We start from the raw sequence: 20,268 nt of genomic DNA on the forward strand, positions 1-20,268 counted from the left end.
ATCAACATTGTAAAAATGGCTATCTTGCCAAAAGCAATCTACAGATTCAATGCAATCCCCATCAAAATTCCAACTCAATTCTTCAACGAATTGGAAAGGGCAATCTGTAAAAGAGTCAGATGCAGATATTTACACCCAACCAATGGACAGAAGTTCCTGACCCCTGTGGTAGAATTTGGGAAAAGCTGGAAGAAGCTGAGGAGAAGGGCAACCCTTTAGGAGGACCAGCAGTTTCAATTAACCAGGACTCCTGAGATCTCTGAAAGACTGGACCACCAACCAGGTAGCATACCCTAGTTGATATGAGGCCCTCAACACATCATATACAGCAGAGATCTGTTGGATTTGAGTTCAGTCAGAGAAAATATACCTAACCCTCAAGAGACTGCAGGCTCCAGGTTGTGGGGATGTCTGGTAGGGTAAGGGTGAGGGACTGAGGGGATGGGGGTGGGGGCATGCTCGTAGAGACAGGGCCAAGAAAGAGATATGGTATGTGGAACAGTCAGAGGATGGACTGGGAGGGGTATAAAATCTGGAGTGTAAAAATAAAAAGACCAAATAAAATTTTAAAAAAGAAAGAAAGAAATGGTAGAGACAGAAATCACAGGTGTACAGTACTGATAAATAAAATTTCAGCATTTCACTCAGAAATGTGATGATTTCTAAGGCTTATTCATACTGGCAAATAGAATGCAATAATGATGCTTATTCTTTTGCATACACTTAGCGAGTTGAGTTTGTCTTGGCACAGGGTTTGTGTTTTGTAGTGAGGATTGAACATTTGATATTCATAGAAGCTTCTAGTGGTCGAAGGCAGAGTGATCCACTTGTTTCCTGAAAACCTGCTAGGTGTAGAGGCTAATGGTTTTCTTAAACTATACTTAATTTGAAATGCATTTAGTCTGGATATGTGGAGTTATTACTGAGTGTTGCAAGAGCTTTTTATGAGAAGCACTCATCACTTTTTTAGAGACAGCATGTTGGTTCTGTTAAAACACATTGATCTGCAGTGGGGAATGGGAGAACATGCGGTTTGTTTTTGAAACCACTCATACAAATTGGTAAAAATTTTCTTAACAAAAAAATCTTGCCGACATCTAGGTCTAGCATAGATGGAGCATCATGGTTCTCTGGACCTGTTTAGAAGTGAGAGTAAAAGAAACCTGGTTTTCAGGTTGGATCATCTCTTCTTGTCTAGTCTAGAAATAAACAGCAAGAAAGAATGCCATGTTAAATCCATGTTAAAGCCTTCAAATTACTTTGTAAGCATGGCATATCATGGTAAGTGTGAGGACACATGGATGTTATGAGAGAAGGGGCGTGTGCATTTAGAGGATCATTTTTCACATCCTCCAAATACACCAATGGTCTAAGATTGATTCAGTCCACAATTTTTCTCACATTAGAAAGTGTAAACAAGATGCACTCCTTCCTTTGTCCTGAGTATTAGACCACCTTCATGCCATGTCTGTCATCATGACATGCTATTACTGTTTTAAACAATGTCAGTCCACATCCCAGGAGGTAAACCAATGCTACGTAACAAACAACTGGCCAGGGTGGAAAATCTGTTCCTATGTCAAATTCTACACTCCATTCAACAGCTCCTCATATTTTTAGTTTCCATATAAATCTGTTTCCATATTTTACAACTTGTAAAGGCTATATCTACATTGGATTACTTGGTGGCAGACATAGCATATGTTTAGGGAGCCAGCCAAACACAAGAAACTGAAATAAGGAAAAGGAAAACTAAACACTCAATGGCTGCGAGTCTAGTAACTAGTAAACCTCTGGCCTCCATTAATTTGTGCCCACAACTCCCAGACCTCCCCAGAATATAGATTTCACAGCAGTTAAAAGGAGCTGCTGCATAATCATAAGGACCTGAGTTTAAACCTCAGCACTATTCAAATATGAAAGCACGTGTAACTTGAACTCTGAGCCACCTGTCTTCTGTTCTCATAGTACATCCATGCAAACACATGTGCATACATTATAAAGGCATAAATGAGTAAAACAATAATAATAAAAATAAGGGGGGAAGCAGAGACTAGACATATAAAATATTTTTTAAAGATCTAATTTTTTTATTAGGTATTTTCCTCAATTACATTTCCAATGCTATCCTATTATTTTTAAAAATGTGTATAATGTGTGTTTCTATGGGTTGATTTGTGAATGTGAGTACAGTGTCTATTGAGGCCAGAAGACAGGGTCAGATTCCTGGATTTACAGGTCTTGAGCACTCTGCTGTGCTGAAAACTCTGTAAGAGTCCTCTGTAAGAGCACTACATGCCCCTAACCACTAAGCCATTTGTACAAACGCATAAAATATGTCAATGTGGTTAGTTATGAGGCAAATCATTTCAATTCTCCATTCCATGTTTAAAATTTAATTGCAACAAAGAAGATAGAGTCTGTCACCAGCATATTACAAACTGATTACACAGAAGAACATAAGCAATGCCTTCCAAAAACTGAAATCTTTAGGCTACTTAATGGTATGAAGAAAACAGTTGTCGCAATATTGGACTGTGTGTGTGTGTGTGTGTGTGTGTGTGTGTGTGTGTGTGTGTTTGTCTGTGTGTGTGTGTGTCCCAGGTATCAAGGAAAGTGAACTGCATAAAATAAGGAAAGAAGTCACTGTAAGAGGTATCACATAATGTGTCTACCTCACAGTATAAAAGAAATAAAAAGGAATTTATTTTGAAATCTACTAACTCACTTAAAATCTCACAAGAGATTGATGGAACATATGGAAAAAAGAGCTAAATGGGGGGGGGGCGGAATACAACTGAAAAGGCATATAACAATTCAGCTTATTAAGGTATTTATGGAGCATTGTTTAAAAAAAACAAAAAATAATGCACAGGCAAGAATATTGATCTTGGAAATTTCACAAAATTCTCATTTAGGAAGGACACTAATGAATCAGTTGGCAAAATTAAGTCTAACACTATTGAAATAATTAGGACATTTTTGTGAGCACACATTTGCTTTTGTTAGCAAACTATTTTTAATGTCCCCTGGGACAGATGGTGATGCAGCTCCATATGAATAAACACTTTAAATTAGTTTTCAGAAAGTGGGTCATGACATCTGTCCTGTTCCAGGGAGTCTCTCTCTTGCAAATACTGCACTTTTGCTTTTGTGTTCTTGTTTATGTTTTGTTTGCTTTTTACAGTGTGGAGAAGAAGCAAGGGGAATCTCCAGTATCATGGCTGTGATGACTGATTCTTGGCTGTCAACTGGCTGGGCACACCTGTGAAGGTTATCTGTGATTGTGTCATTTGAGATCACAATATCCACCCTAAATCTGAACCTGCCCACCTGCAGTGGGAACCACCCTAAAATGCTTTCCATCAGGAGCCCCCAGAAAGAACACAGAAGGAAGAAACTGGCTTTTCTCCTGTTTGCCCTGACTATAACTGACAAGTTCACAGATCTTCTTCCTGAGGCATTCCCTTAGTGATGCTAGAACATATTTCTTTGGAATTCCAACTTAGAGTAAAGACAAGCTGCTCCCCACTAAAGCTTCAGAGCATCCCATCTCCTGGACTGAGCATTCATCGTCTTTCCATTAGGAAACAACTATTGTTATAATAACCGGACCACAGACTATAAGCCAATCTAATAAATTCCCATCTCTCTGTCTCTCTGTCTCTCTGTCTCTGTGTCTCTGTCTCTCTGTCTCTGTCTGTCTGTCTGTCTGTCTGTCTGTCTGTCTGTCTGTCTGTCTCTCTCTCTCTCACACACACACACACACACACACACACACACACACAATCACACAATACATCGTGTTCTCCTAAAGGACCCTGACAAATTCAAGGGGCATATCTTAGTATCACTATGACTAGAACTCCCAAATTAAAAGAAAAAAAAATGCATCTTAAATTTGTAACAGATAACATTTTGTCTTTAAGGTATTATAAATGCTGCAGATTGTAATCTTTAGGAGAGTGCCATGTGTTTGGTTTATTATCTTACCTGTTCTAACAAAATTGTACTTACCTGTCTGCCTTGAACAAGTGTATGCCTGTTTTTGCCTTGGTAGTCTACTACTCCCACGTAGTCCAAGTAGAGATCTACCCAATAAACCAATCTGTTGACGAGGTCCAAAGCTAGGGCCGATGGTTGCTCTGCCTTTGAATAAACTATCCTTGTTCTGTTCATCCCATCCAAGTCACATCTCTCTATTTTGGGAACATTCCCATAGTCAGTAAAGAAAAGTTTTCTGTTGAAAGAAAAGTAAATGTTAATATGAAGAGAGAGAGAGGGCATATTTGATAGAGCCATCTGTAAAAATGCAAAACTTTCTTTCTAATTTATTTCAGTAGTTACATCTGCTAGCTTCCCATAACCATTTCCATATAATATCAGTCATAAACGGAGAAATCTGCTAATGAATATTGCAGGGCATAAGGGAGCAGGTTAAGCAACAACTGTAAAATTTCCTTAAAACCAATGACTGTGGTGGGTTTATTTTTGTATCAGCAGAGTTTCTCTAAGCCTCATAGACTCAGTGCATCCATCCTATTCAGTACAAGCTACTGAAGCAATCCAAATCACCAGGCCAGGGTATGTGAGCCACCAGACGTTATCTTCAACCTGCTTTCCAAATTGCTAGTAATATTTGGTTCCTATAAAACCTATTCTGTATCGTTCTGTAATGTAGTGAGGGGCAGAGAGCAGCAAACCTGGAATAGAATGAAGCAGTGAAAAAAAAATAGATTTGCTGTTTGCAGCACTGGGGATAAGACATAAATACTGTGATTCCCAGACCTACTCCAAACACTTCCTAACTAATAGAATTGTGCAAAGGAAATGAAGGACACGTCTCTATTTCTCTTAATATATTTTGAAGAAAATGCTGAAACAAACTGCTGACTTCTGGGACAAGGAATCTTTTAAAGCAGTTCTGAGACTGCCACATGTTTAAATGCACCTGGAACACTTGAGTGTTTAATATTTGATTAGTATTCACAATGTTTAGTAAACACAAATCAATTTCAATTATCTTGACAATAGTTAACAAGATTTCCACTCATGAGACTTAATTGCATTTGTAAAGGGAAGGCCATTTTGACTTGACTTAAATATAATCTCAAGAATAATCTAATTTACAGTCACTGAGCAATGTGAAGATTTTACACACTTGGAGAAAGAATTTTTAGTTACTTTTCTCAACATTCTTGAATTATCTAAAACAATGGGTTACCTTTCAAACTAAGCAGTGTTATTTAAGGTGTAATTTTACCTCAGTTCTTTCTGTATGGGCAGTTTTTAAACATAAATGCATAGTGTTCTGTACAGCCAGAGTTTGTTATGTGTTCTTGAAAGATTATAGTATTAGTATCATGACAAGTTAAACAAATGACAGTCTATTTAGATAGACAGCTCTCTATTTTGTTAAAGAACAAATAAAAATGCATAAACATATTCCAACACACATCTTCTCTGTCCTTTTGTATCTCTTTGTCCCCTTCACACTTCTGATACCTTCACATTCCTCATCCTTAGCCAATTTGATTATAGCTCACCCAAGATAAATTTTCATAAGGAGTGTGTTTCTTCTTTTATAGAAATTACATTAATGAAATACATGAGGAGTACAACCCTCAGACATGGTCTAAGCAGAAGAGCACTGCTATTTTTATAGATGGTCTATCCCATGGCATAAAGCTTCTTATTTGTGAACTTTCCATTTATGAGTAGTTCATTTTACAGAGGTCAAGGGAACTAGATATTGTGCAGGCACTGAGGATGGCAGAAGCTGGCACACCATGAACTGTGGGATATGCAGAGACTATAACAGATAAGAAGTAAATTAACATCCATTTGCCCGCAAAACTCATGATGTATTCATTCTTAATAGCGGAGTAGTATTCCATTGAGTAAATGAACTACATTTTCTATATCCATTCTTCTGTTGTGTTTGTTTTTAGCTTCTGACTATCACAAATAAGGCCACTATGATCATAGAGGAATACGTGCTCCTGTGGCATGATGGATCGCCTTTGGGTAACTGCCCAAGAGTGGTACAGCTGAGTATTTAGGTAGATTGATTTCCAATTTCCTGAGGATCCTCCAGAACTCAGACCAAAAAGGATGTGCATGGTACATATTCACTAATCACTAATAAGTAGATATTAGCCAAAAAGTACAGAATACCCAGGACATAGAACTCAAGAAGCCCAAGGGCTCAAGTGAGGATGCCTCAATCCCACTTGGGAGGAGGAAATCATGGAGGCAGAGAGATAGAGACATATGGGTAGGAGAGGGGACAAAGAGGGAAAGGGAGGGAGTGTGGTCAGGTATTGAGGGGGGGGGCGAACAGGACTGAGCACTGAGGGCCAGGAGAAAGAATGGAAAGGTGGGAAAATACTTTAGAATATACCAGACACCTACGAAGTGAGAGACTCTCAGGACTCAAAGGGAGGAACCTTGGATGAAGTGCTCTATAGTGGGGAGGAGAAACTTGTAGTATCCACCTCCAATGGAGGGACAGGACATCAAGTGGAGTGATAGGGTTGCCATACCATAGTCAAAAGCTCTGACCCAGAATTGTTCCTGTCTGAAAGAACTGCAGGGACAAAAATGGACAAGGTCCTGAGAGAAAGGAGGTACAGTGATAGCCCCAAATTGAGGTCCAGCTTAAGGGAAGGCCTTGGGGCGCTGACACTGTTACTGATGCTGTGGTGTGCTTGTAGACAGGAGCCTAGCATGGCTGCCCTCTGAGTGGCCCAACCATCAGCCAAAAGACTCAGATACAGATGCCAGCAACCAACTAATGGATAAAATCCTGGGACCCCTATGGTTGAGTTGGGGAAAAGTTGGAAGAAGCTGAGGAAGAGGGTGGCCCCATGGGAAAACAAGCAGCCTCAGTTGACTTGGACCCCAGAGGTCTCTCAGACACTGAATTAGCAGTATACACCAGCTAATATGAGCTCCCCACTACCACACACACGCACACACACACACACACACACACACACACACAGCAGTTGACTGCCTGGTCTGGCTTCAGTGAGATAAGAACATAACCCCAGAGAGACTTGAGGTCCCAGGGAGTGGGGAGGTCTTGGGGGGGGGCGTGGAAGATGGGGACATCCTTTGAGAGAGAGGGGGCAGGGAGGGAGGTATGGGATGGGGAATGGTTAGTGGACAGACCTGGAGGGGTACAAAGAGTGGACTGTAAAAAAGGATTAAAGAATTAAAAAAAAAAAAAAGAAGAAGAAGTGAAGTAACATTGCCCAGCAGTTCCTTCAGGGGACCTGGGTTCAATTCCCAGCACTCACAGTGCAGTATCCTACTCCAGTTCCTGCTATCTGATGGCCTCTTGTGACCTCCTCAGGTACTAGTCACAGACATATGCATAGGCAAAACACTTATGGACATACAATGAAGTAAACAAATCTAAAACAAAAGTAAAAAAGAAACAAATAAGCAAAGGAAGAAAAAAATAAAAGAAAAAAGAAAAGGAAAAGGAACAAACAAAAACGTGCAAATACCTGTCTGGAAAAAAAGACTTGTCTGAAACCATGAATTGGCTTTACTGAATTAAATCGAGAAGAAACAAAGAGAGTAGAGTGACAGCCCTAGAAGCCTACTGTTACAGAAACAGACAAAAAGAGAAAAGAGGACCGTCGAGGTCAGATGCCAGCTGAGATTAGAGGTCAGAGATACTAGACAACCAAAGACATTTGGAAAGAAGGATGGCTGGATCAAACTTCACAAACAAAAATAAAGGTATCCTTCAAGGGGAAGCCATTGGATTTGATATTTATTAAAGTTTAAGTATGCTTGATAATCTGATGAAGGTAATTAATTGTTATGAATTATCTTATAAAAACAGTAAATTTTTTCTATTGAAGTTGTAGTAATATTTACTACTGTGTGTGTGTACATGATATATATGCATATATATATGATTTGCTATGTGTATGAGTTACTAACATTTTTATTGTTTCAGTGTAATAATAATTTCAAAGATATGAAGATAAACAGGAAGAGTTTAGATAGGTGAAACACCTGAACCAAAAGAGCAAAGAATCAATTCATTTCATCCTTAAAACACACTGTAGAATACCTAGTACCCAAGAAACAATGAAATTTTTTTGTTTTTGTTTTGTTTTTGTTTTTGTTTTTGTTTTGTTTTTGTTTTTTTCAAGGCAGTGTTTCTCTGTGTAGCCCTGGCTGTCCTGGAACTCACTCTGTAGACCAGGCTGGCCTCGAACTCAGAAATTCGACTGTCTCTGCCTCCCAAGTGCTGGGATTAAAGGTGTGTGCCACCACACCCAGCTCTGAAAATTATTCTTAACACTAAATTCAACCTCCCAGAATATGATGTGCTATGGTCACATTTAACTTTAATCTAAGAAATAAAGGCATAATTTGAATGAGAATTATTTCCCCTAGGTTCAAATATGTGATCCCTTGGTCCCATGTCGGTGGCACTGTTTTAGGTGGGTTCTGGGACCCTTAGGAGGGCCTTTTGGAGAAAGTAAGTCACTGTGACTTTGAGAGCTTTCCGCCTCACCCCACTTCCAATTTTCTCTCTCCGTTGTGTGTAATTAAAAATGTGATTCTTCAGCTTCCTGCTCTGGGTATCTGCTGTTGTGATTCTCTGCTCCTTATAGAGAAGCCTTCTGGAAGTATGTGCCAAAAATAAACCATTTGTTCTATAAATTGCCTTTTCTCATCATGTTTATAAATAACAGAAATAACTAATACAAAGGGAATTTCCAAAGATGACTCCCTGGCCATAGTATTTGGTGCACATCTGTACCATTAGAGCAAGCATGCTCTATTGTTGCCAATTTTCACACTTGCTTAATTTTACCTTAACACTTCCTATTAAAGAGAAAAGCTAAGGTCAGGCACAGTAGCCTGGATTGTAATCTGTAGTCCCAGAAATTGGAAATAAGGACCAAAGTTCCAGGTTATCCTCTGCTACACAGCAAGTTTGAGGTCAACAAGGGTTATGGATGAAACTCTTTTAACTTAGGTTTAACTGTACTATAACTAAAAAATAAAAGATAAATTGGACTCTAGACTGAAAAAGCCCCTCTCCTTCTTGTATTTCCTGAACCTTAGCCCCTCTAAATGCACCATCCCAATTATTCTATCATCTTTTACTACAAAGACTACAAAATTACTACTACATTAAACATTCATTTAGAGATGTCCAATCTGCATATTTTCCCATGGCCAATATAACACCATGGACCTTGTTCCATTTTTGATCTCCTTATTTTGTGAGAATTTCAAACATAAACCAAAGTTTTATATATAGTAGAATGTATAACTAGCTGTAGTCTACATTTGGATTCACCAGTCCTTCAAAATGTATTCCCAGTTGTTAGCCATGGACCCTGTATCATGTGAAGCTATCATGTGAGGCTACAGCAAACATCATTACTCTTTCTGGCTAATTCTGTAAGCTTCTTGAAAAGGACAATTTCATCTCATAAGCACAATGTGCCTGTCATAATCAACATTTTAGCAAACATACATAACACAACACTTGTTCAGATTTCTACTGGTAATCAATAGTGATTAGTTTAGTTTGTAAGATAGAGTCTAATTCTGTAGCTGAATGTTGAACTCAGATTTTGTGAGTTTTGGAGCTACAACAGTCTGCCTCCTTGCATGGATCACTAATATTCTTCCTCATATTGTCTGTTGCTGAGAATGCAAGCCAGAATGGTTGGTCCTTTCTCACTTTTGCTTTGAACAGGTTATTCACGGGCCTTTCTTTGTTGTTTGCTTTCACATTCTAAGCAGCAGAGTTGCTATGGATGTTTAAAATTGGAGTTCCCTCATTTTTCTACTAATTAGATTAAGCTGTGTCGTTTGATCTGAAATATGATAGTTACACCCTCGGTTGTTTTTGCCTTTTGAATTTAGCATCAAGAGGAAAGTCTATAACCTGCTCCAGGAGCTGTATCAAAAATTCATTTAAAAATGACATTTGCAATCCAATTTTACCCATGTTTTTTTTTCCTCAATGTTTTTCTGAACACCTAAATCCTTTATTAAAAGATTGTACATTTATTTTAGTTATGTGTGTGCGGGGGAGATTAGAATGGGTTCAGTAACTGAAAGCCAGATGCAGTTGCTGAGTTCGCCCATAACTGGAATTAGAGGTGGTTGTGAGACAGTGGGAACTAAACTCTGGTCCTCTGTAAGAGCATGAACTGCTCTTAATTGCTGATTTATTTCTCCAGCTCTAAAAAGAGCACAACATGAGGTTGCAGCATCAGGAAGATTGAAAATAACTGGTGTACACTGTCTACTGGAGATCAGCCCTGTCCTGCTCTATGGCCTAGTCCTTTACAACTTCAGTTCTGCCTTTGTTCTCCATGTCTGTGTCAGCAATCTTTTTTATTTGATTATAAACCCAAAACAAATAATTACATATAGAATATTCTCATGGGGCTATGAATCTCCTTCTAGTTTTCTCTTTCCCCTATCATCAGCTTTCAGACTAAAGTAAAACGAGATTCCAAGTGTTATCTTTACTGCCAAGAAGGTTTCCTAAGAACACACCAAGGCAGGGATGCTTTGGGGGCTTTGCACTACTCATCTAGTTCCGAGTTCTTTTCTCTGTCCTTCTCCAGGAAAGGGGAGGTTCTCATTTCAGGTCCATTATCACACCACAGATGCAGAGCAGATTTAACCGTGACATCTTATTAACTGTAGGTGCAGTCTTCCCTTGCTGCCAGTGTGTACACTGTACATGGCAGAAGGTAGCCGGAAACTTTGCGAATCATTAGTAAACTTCCCTGTAGATCACATGTCCCTAAGTAGGTTGTGAAGACAATGATAGTATGTTGTGCTTACAGGCAAGGGGCCAATGGCCTCTAAATTTTAAAGGAAAGCAATTATTACACATACTAATACCTTAAAACAAGTTTTTATTTGTTTACAACAGCGGTTATCTATTTTTTCTTGGCCTTTGAATTTTTTTCTTCATTGTTTATTGTTTGGTGATAACTCTAAGAATTACTTTGGCCCGGGGTACCTGCTTTCACTGCATTGAGGGTGCTGTTCACAAGGACACATGATCTTTTTTTTTCTAGAATTGTTCTTAGTCTTTTAAAACATTTTTATTTGTAATTCATTTTTAACACTCCATATTCCATTCACTGCCCCTTCACATCTACCCTCCAACTATTCCACATCCCACACCTCCTTCCCACCCCACCCCATCTCCACATGGATGTCCCACCCACCCACCACACCTGATCTCTAAACTCCCTGGGTCCTCCAGTGTCTTGAGGGTTAGATGCAACATCTCTGAATGAACACAGACCTGAAATCCTCTGCTGTATATATTTTGGGGCCTCCTATCAGCTGGTGTATGCTGTCTGTTTGGTGGTCGAGTGTTTGAAAGATATCAGGGGTCCAGATTAATTAAGACTGCTAGTCCTACAGAATCGCCCTTCTCCTCTGCTTCTTTCAGCCTTCCCTAATTCAACAACAGAGGTCAGCTGCTTCTGTCCATTGGTTGGGTGCAAATATCTGCATCTGACTCTTTCAGCTGCTTGTTGGGTTTTTCAGAGGCCAGTCATGATAGATCCCTTTTTGTGAGTGTTCTATAGCCTCAGTTTCAGAATTACAAAATGTTATTTATTTTAACTCTAAAAAATGATGTTCCAGTGCAAGACATAACAATATTCATAGTGGGGACACATGAGGAGGTAGATGCAAAGCTAAAAAGCATAAATGCAAAACTTGAGAATACCTATAGTGATCTGATCATGGCCCAGCAAGAACACTCAATGTCTATGAATCATGTCTTAATGATGGTAAGCAAATATTTTCTATTTCAGGAAGATGATGGTAATTTCTTTGAACATATTATGCTGAGAACAGTATTAATTCTGTACTCTTTTTGTGTTGTAATTTAGTGCTATCCAATGTATATCAATTGTAATACAATTTTATATTTTTTGTCCATTATATAAACAAATTTGAACAAGAGAGCAATTTTCCACAGTATATAGAGTAATTAAAGTATACTCAGAATTAAAGTAACAATACTAAATATTTAATACTGCAATTGTTGAGTGCAATAAAGAATCTGAAAGGGTAATAAATCTCCCTTATAAGAGGTAAAAATTTAAATTCCATTAGCTCTTGCCATTTAACTTTGTAGAAGATAAACAATTAAACAATTTTCTCTGTCTAGTTAAGCCTGTAAGACAGTTAGTTATTGATTTTTACTTGTTTGGTGTTTTCACTTTTGTTGTTGGCGAAACCTCTGTTGTCCTTGGTTTTCAGTCTATATACAAACACAGAGAAATTAAACTTGACGTGTAGACTTCTACTCTCAGCCAGCATCCTTGGATTGTGAAAACATTTCTCTAATGATTTTCCCCAAAGTGTCTGTGCATTGGATATGATGGACAGTATGGCTGGCTTACTCTGCATGTTTCTCTGAAAAACGTTGCTCCTCTAAGCAAGTGTTCTTGAGAGGCCCGGACTTACAGGAAAACTTTGATAGTAGGCAATCCTTCAAAGATAAATAGGTTATACTGAACACATGATGATAGGCTAGGCTTTGCAGAGGCAGTAGACCTTCTCTCTCAATAGTTTAAACAGGCATATTTTCCACCTATCGGCTACATGTGTTGAAATAGGTCAAATAAATTGGTAGGATAGACAGGAAGGAAAAAATAACTCTGGAACTTGTGCATATAGCATGAGAAAGAGAGGAAAACGCATAGAACAAGATCTTCTATGTCTTCAGGCTGTAGAGGGGTGGAATCTTAGTCCCTGGCCTTTGGCCTGGAAATACATTGCATTATCTAAGTCTACATGAAAATTTCTTTGAGTTGGTTTACATTGACATCTGTAGCAAAACCCAGTATATTCAAGATAATGCATTATAATGCTTACTGGGCCCACAGATACGGAGGAGTCTTTGTAAACTGTTGAAAGAGAAAGCATCAGATGTTTTGGGAAGTGAAAAGCAAACAAGATTATGAATCACTCCAAAAGAGTTAAAAATTAGCATTATATAATTTCATTTGACATTCTGACTGTAAAGAAAAATAACTTTAGAAACAGAGAGAGTATCTGCAATCTTTCTTTCTTTTCATGAAAATATAAGACAGTATTTAATAATAAACAATAATTTATTTAAAAGTAAATCTTGTGTGTGTGTGTTTGTTGTGTGTATGTGACAGCCATTTAATCATAGTTATTCAGGGACCTGTGGTAAGAGGACACAAAGTCAGAGGCCTTTATGTTCTCCAGTCAAATCAAGAACAAAGTCAGCCTTGTTTCAAAAAGTAGCATAAATTCTGTGCTTAAAGATCAAGGGAAGAATACTTCTCTAGGGTTCCAGAGGAGTTCTGTTTGAACCATTAGAGTTTGTTGTTGTTGTTTTGCTTTGTTTGGTTTGGTTTGGTTTGGTTTGGTTTGGTTTGGTTTGGTTTGGTTTGGTTTGGTTTGGTTTGGTTTGGTTTTTGTTTAGAAGTTCTTCACTTTGCTAAAATTCAAGAAAACACTCTATTCATATTTCTTGCCACACCTACTCCAGTGGTGACTGTGTTACAGGCTCAAAAGCTTGGATGCAATTCTGAGGCAAAAAGTTTCATGGAAACTTAGTCTCCTGGAGCCTTGGGACCCTGTAAAATGAATGCTCCAAATCTGTCCTTGCATTAGTTGGTGAACTGATCTGTGTGCTTCCCTTCAATATTGTTTTATTATTAGTACCTATAATGATTGATTTTGACATATAGCTAAATTAGATTCACCTCCACCAGTGTTCCAATATCCCAGGAAATCACTGAGCCAACCTTGGGCTTTAATTTTTGTAAGAATGTTAGTCATTCAGGTGAAAAGCCTCCTGTGTTGACAGACAGTGAAAGAAATCAGGCATTACAATTTACTGGAATAGAACTAGAAATCTCAGGGCTAGTCTACAAAGTATACTTAGAACAGCACAGCTGAGTCACTCCCATACATAGGAATTTAGCATGGCCTGGGATGAAGGAAGGTTGTGGTCTAAGAAGGAACTAGAGTAAACACTTAGAACAATAGCTGAGTCACTCCCATAAACAGGAATTTACAATGGCCTAAGGGGAAGGTGGACTAGACAATAGACTAGAATTGGAACTATGGCAAGGGCATGAAGCCCTTGTCCCTGACCTCTAAGAATAAACTGACCTTAGGTGGGGCTGCTTTTGATCCCAGTTGTTAACATTGATTTTTATTCCAGTTGGTTCCTGTTAGCCTTTATGTATGCATTCCTGTGTTTTGTATAAAAATCATTTTGCAGTGAGTAACTTCAATGTACCTTGGATGACCTTAATATGTCTGATGCTCACTTTGAGAAATTACATTCAGATACAGCATCCTCTCTGTGTCAGTGTCTGTTTGTCACCCCACCAACTCCTTGCCTACCTGAATACCTGCACCCTGATTACCCGCGAGTTGAGGGACCCACTGAGTCCAGTCCGTGGCAACTTCTCAAGCTTTTGTATGCAGCATGACTAAGGTCCCTTATAAATTTAAATGTTTCCAGATAGCCCCATCACTACATTAAACAGATAATGCCGGTATCATTTTAAAATCATGTATGATTATACCTTCAATTTGACTTTCAGTTTTCTGTAATTACAGAGCCTGTTATTCAGCAAATAATAAGTTTGCCATTTTAAAGGATAGGATAAAAATGGGAGGAAACAGAAAGCATGCTATGTTGGATTATTCAGGTAACTTCCCCCCTTATCTGTAGGACAGTTATTCCAGCAATATTTGACAGTTTGATTATTGGAGGAGACAGGCTGCTCACTCACCTGATTTCTGTACTTTGCTAGAGAGGAAGCCACCATCCAGCAAGCCTGGCTTAACTGGTATATAATCACAAATTTCCCTTCTTAGTGTATTTTCCTTTTTTCTAAGAACTACATGGTTTCCCTTTTTCTCATGAACCCCTTATTTTCACCATCTCTGGTCTAACATGTGACTAAGAATTCCACTGCTGTCCAGACATTAATCTTAGAATGTAAATAAAGTCTCATTAAAAAAAAAAATCTCTGGAAATTCTCATGTATTGGATAGATCACTGACAATATCCAACCCTAAAGTAACTTCTAGAACCTTCAGATAACTGTCCTTCATTTAGATGTTTATATTTACCTATCTATCTTACTGGGCCCTTTCAGACTCTTGTTCTTCATTATTTAGGTTTCTGCATACACCTATCTATCTTTTTGGGCCCTTCAATCCATGGAACCAGTACTCTGATATTTGGAGAATAATTGCTACAAGCATTCATCCTTTTTGTTCCTTTAAGTAGTTTTTTGCCTATAGCCTTCCATTCCCAGGATATGGGGAGAACAAATCATAGTGGGAGGAATAGTTGGCATTATCAGAAGGGACATAGAATACTTAATCTTGATTTTAAACTTGTCTGTGAAGGAATTTCTAGATCAAGTTTGTTGAAATTTGGAGAAGCATCATAAATGCAGCTATATCCTCTGGGCTACATTAGCATTCATACTTCTCTATGCTGTAGAATGTAGATATAGTATGTCCAGTTGCCACATGCTCCTTCTGCTTCCATGCCTTTTTTGCCAGGATGAACTGTCACTCACTATATATATATATATATATATATATATATATATATATATATCCTTCCTTGAACTGCATATGTCACTTTATTGTGTTATAGAAATATGTTAAATAGCCAACACACAATAGCATCACCAAAAGAAATTAATGCATCCACTCATTTAATGCATCCACCCATTTAAACAGCATCTCAAATTGTTCCTCGAGATCTCAGTTTTCAATGAGGGTTACTGCTGCAACTGTTCTTAGACACTGACCTTTTAAACTCTCTCCCCTATATACTTAGAAAAGAATAAGTTAGTAATTCTACAAAGAAATATCTCTCTCTCTCTCTCTCTCTCTCTCTCACACACACACACACACACACACACATATACATTTGAGACAGGGTTTCTTTGTGGGTCCCTGGCTGTCCTGTAACTCATTCTAAACTTGGCAGGCTGGCCTAGAACTCACCAAGGTTCATCTGCCTCTGACTCCTGCGTGCTGGGTTATGGGCGTGTACCACCACTGGCCTGTAATAAAAGTTTTACTTACTTAAATTTCTTTTTTTTTTTTTAAATTTCTAGGTGTGATTTTAATGATAATTATAACACTAAACTCTAGTTGAATTGGTACAACTAAGGAGACCAAGTGAAGTCTTTGCAGACAAAACTTTCCTCATTCAGCTTTGAAAATGTGTATTTTGGTTTTTATCAGTTATTTCCAGGGAAATATTTCTGGAAGAACACTAAATTCATGAATCAATCAAAATATGTTTGTCCATATTGACATAGATACCAGGAGATAAATGTTCATGCAGGTGTGCATCTCTGGTAAAAGGATTCATAATCAAAGTGATAGATGTTATTTTTTTAAACCACTGACTCTAAAGTTCTGTGAATTTAGTAATCAAGTGTCCCTTGAAAAAATTTCCTCTTTCTCCACAACCTCTCCAGCATCTGCTGTCACTTGAATTTTTTTATCTTAGCCATTCTGACTGGTGTGAGGTGGAATCTCAGGGTTGTTTTGATTAGCATTTACCTGATGATTAAGGATGCTGAACATTTTTTTCAGGTGCTTCTCAGCCATTCCGTTTTCCTCACATGAGAATTCTTTGTTTAGCTCTGAGCCCCATTTTTAATGGTGTTATTTGATTTTCTGGAGTCCACCTTCTTGAGTTCTTTATATATATTGGATATTAGTCCCCTATCTGGTTTAGGATAGGTAAAGATCCTTTCCCAAACTGTTGGTGGCCTTTTTGTCTTATTTACAGTGTCTTTTGCCTTACAGAAGCTTTGTAATTTTATAGGGTCCCATTTGTAGATTCTCGATCTTACAGCACAAGCCATTGCCACCTTCTTAGAATTGGGAAAAAAAAAAAAACACTCATGGAAGGAGTTGAAAGGATGGACCATCTAGAGACTGCCATACCCGGGGATCCATCCCATAATCAGCCTCCAAACGCTGACACCATTGCATACACCAGCAAGATTTTGCTGAAAAGACCCTGATATAGCTGTCTCTTGTGAGGCTATGCCAGGGCCTGGCAAACACAGAAGTGGATGCTCACAGTCAACTATTGGATGGAACACGGGGCTTCCAATGGAGGAGCTAGCGAAAATACCCAAGGAGCTAAAGGGTTCTGCAACCCTATAGTTGGAACAACAATATGAACTAACCAGTAACCCCCCCCCCCAGCTTGTGTCTCTAGCTGCATATGTATCAGAAGATGGCCTAGTTGGCCATCATTGGGAAGAGAGGCTCCTTGGTCTTTTAAAGTTTATATGCCTCAGTACTGGGGAATGCCAGGGCCAAGAAGTGGGAGTGGGTGGGCAGGGGAGTGAGTAGGGGGGTCTGGGGGACTTTTGGGATAGCATTTGTAATGTAAATGAAGAAAATACCTAAAAAAATAATTGTCACAGACATGATATGGGTGATATCATAGCTCACACTGATACAACATTTCCTGAGTAAGTTGAGCTTAATAACCTTTCAGAAGGACCCACTTTAAATATGAGTGGGAGCGATATTTGGTAACATTGACCAAACTATATTACTGTAGTGATCACCTCTCACGAGACTCATTTCCTTTGCCAGGTATTTATGGGGAGATCTATCACTAAGTATTTGAAATTTTCAGGATATTTTATTTACTTCATTTTAATGAGTTTTTACAAGGTCATTCAGACCAACATACTAATCCAGTTTGCTGTATTGGGTCCATTTGTCCCACAGTTAAAAGTGTATTCATCTTACCCACTGTTCCTATTAGGTGGATAAATGGGGATTTGCTTGCCTTGAGATGACAATGTTAGTTCATTTAAAAGAGAAAATACATCTTTAACAAGATGATTTGAAAAAGCAATCCACTGTATGTATTTGTTCTTACACATCGTGTAAGATTTATCACCAAAGACACAAAGCTTTACTTCAAGTTCTTACATGAACAGCAATGTTTGAAATCAGTGCTGGTGTTTTTGTAAAACTGAGAAGTTGTGGATTTAATTTGCTATCTATAAAGTGGTTGATGATCTATATTTTCATTAGGTTCTTTTATTAAATCTTTTACAAACAAACAAACAAACAAAATTTCCAAGTCCAAAAGTCACTGAAATTGGGACCTTGATAATATCTAAAATAAGTAAATATGCATTTGCTCTTTGAACCTGTAATTATTGTTTCAAAAATTTATTTTAAAGATGTAATATCTAAAGAAATAATCAATTCACTAAACTATTCATTGTGTTGTTGCTGATAATAGCAAATGTATAGATCATATATCTATTATGTCTCTGTTGCTTCAACAGTGATAACTTTTCTCCATTTTTGTAATTCATTACATGTAGATGTGTAACATTTTCTTCAGAATTGAAATAGTCCATCCTAGAAAGAGGCTCCTTAAGACATGGAAAATAAACAACTCACAAGTTTCATGAAGTTACCGAAAATTACATGGATCACAAGCCTCCTTCCTAAATTGTATATGCGTTAGATACTTCATTAAGATAGACTTTCTAACATGATAGCTGTATTGTCTAATGCCTTCTAGCCAATCGACATCCTATAAGACATGCAGGGTGCTCCAAGGATGCAGCTTTCCTGAGTTGTCATCCAAGTTGGGTCATTTTTTTAGTGATGAAGCTATGCTTGAGCCAGGAATACTTCTGTAAATAATGACAGTAAACTCATTACTTTGCCATGTTTGATTGAACTTTAGTGGGATAATTACTTAATTTGTTATTGTGTCATTATCTAGGTCAAGTAGACATTTGTTCATACATATTCAGAAAACGTCACAGAAGATTAGGTTATTTAGATTTCAGAAACAATGAAATAATTTGAGTTATACTATCCTCATAATCCTTCTGTTAAAAATATTTCATTTAATATTCACTTCCTTGCCTCTTCCTTGTAAGATGAGCTACTATGATATTCATCTTTGTACATTAGTTAAGCAAGAATGTAGAATCCACCTGATATATTGGAAGTATTTTTGTATATGTAATTAACATCTATAGACAGCCAACTTTGAAGTAAAAATTATCTTTCATAGCGTGTTGACTGATTTATCCAGTTTCAAATTTCAAAAGTGGACTAGTAGGTATATAAAAATAGATAAGTTCTACTTTGTGAATTATATCTTTACCATTTGCATAAAATTGTCCCATGTCTTTCTAGTTTGTATGTACTACTGATTCCACTCTAAGTAGGCAGACTCCACACCCATGACTGCAAAAGCCAATTCATTATATGAACTCAACAAAAGTGTCTACACTGTTCCTTTTTATTGATTATGGCAAATAAAGTCTTAATTGACATGATTAAACAATAACAGAAACCAAAATGGATAGGGATAGAAGAAAAGAATCAGTAAAACTGACTCTACTTCTGAGTGATATAATTCTATACATAAAAGAACATAAAAACCCATCCAGAAACTCCTACATCTGATGATAACTAATGCAAAATTGTCAGACAGTAAATTTAAAATGCCCCAAACAGTTACCTATATACAACTATTCTATATTCCAAAGATAATCATATTGAGATAGAAATGAGGAAGACATTCCCATCCACTATGGCCTCAACAAAGTGCCTTGAGTATACAATGACATAATTAAACAGTGGAAAAATAAAGAAGAGATTAAAAGTTGGAAAATCTGCTTGTGCTCATGACTTGATGATGGGATCAATATTGTGAAAATGACCATCTTACCAAATGAAATCTATAGGTTCAAATACATCACCATCAAAATCCCAACACAACTTCGCAATAATAGTATCAAAAGAAATGTTACATTCCTTTGTGTTACATTCCAAGCTATTCTTGGTTGTCAACTTGCTTATATCTAGAATAAATTAGTAACCAAGTATCTGATACACTGCAATGGATTATTCTTCCTACTTTCAGACTTTAACCCAAATCATTTGAAATAGGAATATTCACCTTTAATTTGCACCATATCCTTTGACAGCAGCTTATATAAGAGATATTGGAAGAAGTAAGGTTTTTCTTTGTGCATGCTTGACTCATTATCACTGGAGGAGGAGGAGGAGGAGGAGGAGGAGGAAGGGAGGAGGGATGGAGGGTGGGAAGGAGGAAAGAAAGAAAAAAGAAAGAAAGGAAGGAAGGAAGAAAGGAAGGAAGGAAGGAAGGAAGGAAGGAAGGAAGGAAGGAAGGAAGGA

At 37.8% G+C, this 20,268-nt stretch overlaps 1 protein-coding gene across 3 annotated transcripts in view; it reads right to left on the reverse strand.

The window, feature by feature from the left end:
• The window catches only part of Lrp1b (LDL receptor related protein 1B), a 1,970,757-nt gene that overhangs the window by 868,865 nt on the left and 1,081,624 nt on the right, over positions 1-20,268 (reverse strand). For all 3 annotated transcript variants that reach the window (XM_029472167.1, XM_021181392.2, XM_029472172.1), the window contains exon 8: positions 4,018-4,240. In XM_029472167.1, coding sequence (XP_029328027.1) covers positions 4,018-4,240 — 223 coding nt within the window. The remainder of the gene's footprint in view (positions 1-4,017; positions 4,241-20,268) is intronic.

The sequence above is a fragment of the Mus caroli genome, chromosome 2 (genome assembly GCF_900094665.2).
Source record: "Mus caroli chromosome 2, CAROLI_EIJ_v1.1, whole genome shotgun sequence".
NCBI lineage: Eukaryota > Metazoa > Chordata > Mammalia > Rodentia > Muridae > Mus > Mus caroli.